We start from the raw sequence: 5,999 nt of genomic DNA on the forward strand, positions 1-5,999 counted from the left end.
ATTACATGTTTTATAGTTCATGGAGATATGACTATACCACTATTCATAGAGACAACTTATGGCATCTCTCTCGATTTCCAGATGTTGAGTTACTAAGAGGATTCTCTCCACACTTCAATTCGTACTTCCACTACCAAAATATAATCTCCTGTTCTAATATTCTAGGGTTTTTCGCATTTTTTCAGGAGAAATCCGTATATCGATGTTTTTAAATTCTACGCTATTGGATTCAACGTCCAGGACTTCCTGACGTTTAATAACGATTTCTACTTCCAGCAGCCATTTTGGTTCAGCTACAAGTTCACTGTCAACTACCATGTTACGACTTCGCACCGACTGTTTTCTTTTACCTCACGAGTCGATCAGGAAGGTTTCATCCTTAAATCTCGTAACCATGCCAACACATAAGAACTTTTAGGGAAGTTAAGGTGCTCAGGGTCTTACCGTCGGGCCGTATGATTCCACATATTCATGGATAATTCTATTTATTAGGAGTCTCACACTAGCGACAATGGGGAAGTCGTTACACCGTTCATGCAGGACGGAGATTACCCGACAAGGAATTTTGCTACCTTAGGACCGTTTACGATACAGCCGCCGTTTATCATTGATGCCGGGCAGATGTCAGTAACTTGAACTATTCATCAGAATTATCAGTGACTTGTGTTGTAACCTTACAGACGCTTCCAGAATTTAACTTCTTATAAATGGTAGCGCCGGTTTCCCGGGTATCCAATCCAGTGCTCCATTCAAGGCATAGAGACTCAGCCTATGTTCAACTTTGTAGGAAATATTTTTAATAATAGCTTTTGGTATCTCGTAATGTAGAACAATAATGGGTTGACCGTCAAATCCTTTTCATTAAAAGAGTGGATTAATGCCCAGCCAACACCATCCAATTTGATTGGGAATTATCTGTGTTACAATACTTTTTGATCCCAGGCTGGTAAAAAATGTAAACTTTTAGCCTAAAAGAATAGAAACAGATGCCAGGCCAAAAACCCAAAATAGAGCTATGACGCTATCAATTTGACAAGGCAGATAAATTCTTTCATAGAACTTAACGTATCATCCTCCATACATAAATAAAACGGTAGATAGGGAACAAACTGCCTCAAGACGTTCTTAACCCAGCTCACGCATCGCTTCTAACGGTGAACTCTCATTCCAATGGAACCTTGTTCAAGTTCAAATAGATTGGTAAGGTATAGCGTTTACTATCGAATGAAACAATGTATTCCACCGCTAGTGTTTGCTTCTAACATTCCACTTGCTTATAACTGTATGGACGTAACCTCCAGGCAAAGAAAAATGACCGGTCAAAACGGAATCAGTTAACTATGGATAGCTGATACTAACAATTTATCATTACTCAAGTCAGCATAGTCTATATGAAGGTTTCTATGGAAACACACTTCCCTTCTCGCCATTTGATAGCGGTTAACCTTTCTTTTTCCTTACGTACTCTAGCTTTTTACACAACTTTATTGTCTATACTAGATACTATAGTTGAAACAGGACATATATGTTCATTATTCAGAATAGAAAAAGAACTCTATAAATAACCATATAATTTCTACAAAATGCCAATATAATATAGTAATTTGATCTGTATGTGGTAATACAATATAAGATATTCCATATAATGAATATGACCATTCACAATTTACATCATAAACTTCTATTATTCTTATAAAATATATTAATAATAATAATAAACCAACAATAACATGTGAAAAATGTAAACCTGTAATACAATAAAATAATGTACCATAAATAGCATCATTTATATAATATCCTAAATGTAAGTATTCAGTTGTTTGAAGTGATGCAAAACATTCTCCAAGTAAATATATTATAAATATAATACTAGAAATTTCTAAACTCATTCCTTTTTCTATAAGAAATTGTAAACATGCAGTCATACATGATGCACTAGCTAATATAAATGTAATTGTTAAGATTAACATTCTTGATGATGTTAATACTATACCTTCATTATATAAAGGTAATGGTGATAGACTAAAATGTAAAATACCCCAAAAATATGTCATAAATAATAACGCTTCTGATATTATTATAGATAACATACCAGATACTAATGATGAAAATATTGAATAAAAACTTTCTCTAATTGAATATATAAATATAATAAATATTATAGGATTGAATGTAAATAAAATACCTACAGAAAAATATTTTAAAGATGTTCCATATAATGATGTTAATGAAGGGTAAGATATTAAATGTGCTTTTATATTATTATAGTTACTAAATATAAAAAATATATTTATAAGAACGGTGATTTTGTGTGCCGTTAACATATAACGGTAAGAAGGTTCGCCGGGGATAACAGGTTATAGTATATATAGAGCTCTAATCTTTATATACTATTGGCACCTCCATGTCGTCTCATCGCAGCCTTGCAATAAATAAATATTATTTAGCGTGTATTGTTGCCTTGTACACACCGCTCGTCACGCAAATTTTTAATATAAAGATAAAGAACTCCAGGCGTTAACCTGTAGAGTTGAGATGGAAACAGCCGGAAAGGAAATATTACGTCCAAACGATAAGAATATATATGAAATATACTAGCATGGGACTAAAAAATGTTATGTTGTTGGTTTAAGCCCTTTTACCATACAAGAGATCGCGTACTTTGGACTGAAAAAAGCTGTGAGGAAACTACATTAAAGGAACTCGACTGGCCTACATTATAAGAACGAACGCTTTTAACGCCTGACATGGATGGATAATACTCGACTTTTCCAAAGTATAACCGCTGTCGCTGGGACTGTATGGATCGAATCTTACTTATTCATATCCAAGCCTCATTTCATATTTATTTATATATATTTTTTTTGTTTTTAATAGATATACACTTATTACAAATTGTAATCATAAAACTTTAGGTTTATACTATTTATGGTTTTCATTTTTATTTGGTAGTTATGGTTTCTTATTATCTGTTATTTTACGTACTGAATTATATTCTTCTTCTTTAAGAATTATTGCACAAGAAAATGTTAATTTATATAATATGATATTTACATTACATGGAATTATTATGATATTTTTTAATATAATGCCAGGATTATTCGGAGGATTTGGTAATTATTTTTTACCAATTTTATGTGGTTCACCTGAACTTGCATACCCAAGAATTAATAGTATATCTTTATTATTACAACCAATTGCTTTTATCTTAGTAATACTATCTACAGCAGCAGAATTTGGAGGAGGAACAGGATGGACTTTATATCCACCATTAAGTACATCACTTATGTCTTTATCTCCTGTTGCAGTAGATGTAATTATTATAGGTCTTTTAGTATCTGGTATTGCTAGTATAATGTCTTCTTTAAATTTTATTACTACAGTAATGCATTTAAGATCAAAAGGTTTAACATTAGGTATATTAAGTGTATCTACATGGTCATTAATAATAACATCTATAATGCTATTATTAACATTACCAGTTTTAACAGGTGGTGTTTTAATGTTATTATCAGATTTACATTTTAATACATTATTTTTTGATCCTACATTTGCTGGAGATCCAATATTATATCAACATCTATTCTGGTTTTTTGGACATCCTGAAGTATATATTTTAATTCTACCAGCATTTGGTGTAATTAGTCATGTAATATCTACAAATTATTGTAGAAGTTTATTTGGAAATCAATCTATGATTTTAGCAATGAGTTGTATTGCTATATTAGGAAGTGTAGTTTGGGCTCATCATATGTATACTACAGGTTTAGAAGTAGATACAAGAGCATTTTTCACATCTACAACTATTTTAATTTCTATTCCTACTGGTACTAAAATATTTAATTGGATATGTACATATATGGGTAGTAATTTAGGAATAACTCATAGTTCATCTTTATTATCATTATTATTTATTTGTACATTTACTTTTGGTGGAACTACAGGAGTAATATTAGGAAATGCAGCTATCGATATTGCATTACATGATACATATTATGTAATTGCTCATTTCCATTTCGTATTATCAATAGGTGCAATAATTGCATTATTTACATTAATTAGTAGTTTTCAAGAAAATTTTTTTGGTAAATCTTTACGTGAAAATTCAATAATTATATTATGGTCAATATTATTTTTTATTGGAGTTGTTTTAACTTTTTTACCTATGCATTTTCTTGGATTTAATGTAATGCCTAGACGTATTCCTGATTATCCAGACGCTTTAAATGGATGGAATATGATTTGTTCAATTGGTTCAACAATGACTTTATTTGGTTTTTTAATTTTTAAATAATATAAATGTAATATTTTTTTTGTTTATATGAATTATTATTCTATTAATTTAGCAAAAGCACATTTATTAAATTATCCATGCCCATTAAACATTAATTTTTTATGGAATTATGGATTTCTTTTAGGTATTATATTCTTTATACAAATATTAACAGGTGTATTTTTAGCTAGTCGTTATACTCCAGAAATATCATATGCATATTATAGTATACAACATATTTTAAGAGAATTATGGAGTGGATGGTGTTTTAGATATATGCATGCTACAGGTGCATCTCTTGTATTTTTATTAACTTATTTACATATTTTAAGAGGATTAAATTATTCATATTTATATTTACCTTTATCATGGATATCAGGATTAATCATATTTGCATTATTTATAGTAACAGCTTTCATAGGTTATGTTTTACCTTGGGGACAAATGAGTTATTGGGGTGCAACTGTTATAACTAACTTATTATCTTCTATTCCAGTATTAGTTATATGGTTATGTGGAGGATATACAGTAAGTGATCCAACAATTAAAAGATTTTTTGTATTACATTTTATACTTCCATTTGTAGCATTATGTATTGTATTTATACATATTTTCTTTTTACATTTACATGGTAGCACTAATCCTTTAGGGTATGATACAGCTTTAAAAATACCCTTTTATCCAAATCTATTAAGTCTTGATGTAAAAGGATTTAATAATATATTTATATTATTTTTATTACAAAGTTTATTTGGTATTATTCCATTATCTCATCCAGATAATGCAATATTAGTTAATACATATGTTACACCAATACAAATTGTTCCAGAATGGTATTTTTTACCATTTTATGCAATGTTAAAAACAATACCTAGTAAAACAGCAGGTTTATTAATTGTTTTAGCATCTTTACAATTATTATTTTTATTAGCTGAACAAAGAAGTTTAACAACTATAATACAATTTAAAATGACATTTGGTGCTAGAGAATATTCTGTACCAATGATATGGTTTATGTGTTCATTCTATGCTTTATTATGGATTGGATGTCAATTACCACAAGATATTTTCATTTTATATGGTCGTTTATTTATAATATCATTCTTCTCTAGTGGATTATTTGTACTTGTTCATTATAAAAGAACACATTATGATTACAGCTCCCAAGCAAACATTTAAATTACAAGGCTACGATAAGACGATATTTCTGAATATTGAGCAGAACAATACAGACCGTAAGGTTATAATTATGTTTAAAGTTAGGATAATTTGATTATAGTTACCATAGCTGTAGATGGATGCTTCGATATATATATATATAAGTATTAATCGAGATTACATGCTCAGCCGCCAAAAAAACGATATTATTACCGTACAAGCCGTTAGCAAGACATGATAGGGAGTTGACAAGTTAAAGAAGTTCTGGTTTATAATAGATACGTTATTAAAGTTAGGATGTATGGGATATTTGTAGTACACCTTAATTGGTTTTACTATTATTGGTTTATAGAAATATGTTCGGTATTGCATGCCTGGTGTTTTTAATTAAGACGCTGACTTCCTGGCTAAACTTCCCAATGATATATCTTCCAAATAGATTTCGCAGAAAACCGTCTATATTCATGTTTGATTGACCTTTAACCGCTAATTACGAATCTTCCAAGAATATTTCAAGAGTCCAAGGTTCGGTCTATTATTTTCCTGTTCTGTAATTAGATCACATGTT

At 29.9% G+C, this 5,999-nt stretch overlaps 3 protein-coding genes across 3 annotated transcripts; 2 read left to right on the plus strand and 1 right to left on the minus strand. All coding sequences in view use genetic code 4, as the record gives it.

The window, feature by feature from the left end:
- Positions 1 to 1,532: 1,532 nt before the first annotated feature.
- cox3 (cytochrome oxidase subunit 3) lies at positions 1,533 to 2,324 on the minus strand (the record flags this gene model as incomplete). The annotated part of the gene is made up of 1 exon: positions 1,533 to 2,324. One exon carries the CDS (start codon positions 2,322 to 2,324, stop codon positions 1,533 to 1,535), a length of 792 nt encoding a protein of 263 aa, XP_028547360.1.
- A 536-nt stretch (positions 2,325 to 2,860) lies between these two features.
- cox1 (cytochrome oxidase subunit 1) lies at positions 2,861 to 4,294 on the plus strand (the record flags this gene model as incomplete). Its single annotated transcript has 1 exon — positions 2,861 to 4,294. A coding segment is annotated over one exon (1,434 nt), but the record flags the coding sequence as incomplete, so codon positions are not given.
- A 27-nt stretch (positions 4,295 to 4,321) lies between these two features.
- Positions 4,322 to 5,452, plus strand: cytb (cytochrome b; the record flags this gene model as incomplete). Its single annotated transcript has 1 exon — positions 4,322 to 5,452. The coding sequence occupies one exon, from the start codon at positions 4,322 to 4,324 to the stop codon at positions 5,450 to 5,452; it is 1,131 nt and encodes a 376-aa protein (XP_028547362.1).
- Positions 5,453 to 5,999: the final 547 nt, after the last annotated feature.

The sequence above is a fragment of the Plasmodium gonderi genome, assembly GCF_002157705.1.
Source record: "Plasmodium gonderi mitochondrial DNA, contig: Mit, whole genome shotgun sequence".
In the NCBI taxonomy this organism is placed as follows: Eukaryota; Apicomplexa; class Aconoidasida; order Haemosporida; family Plasmodiidae; genus Plasmodium; species Plasmodium gonderi.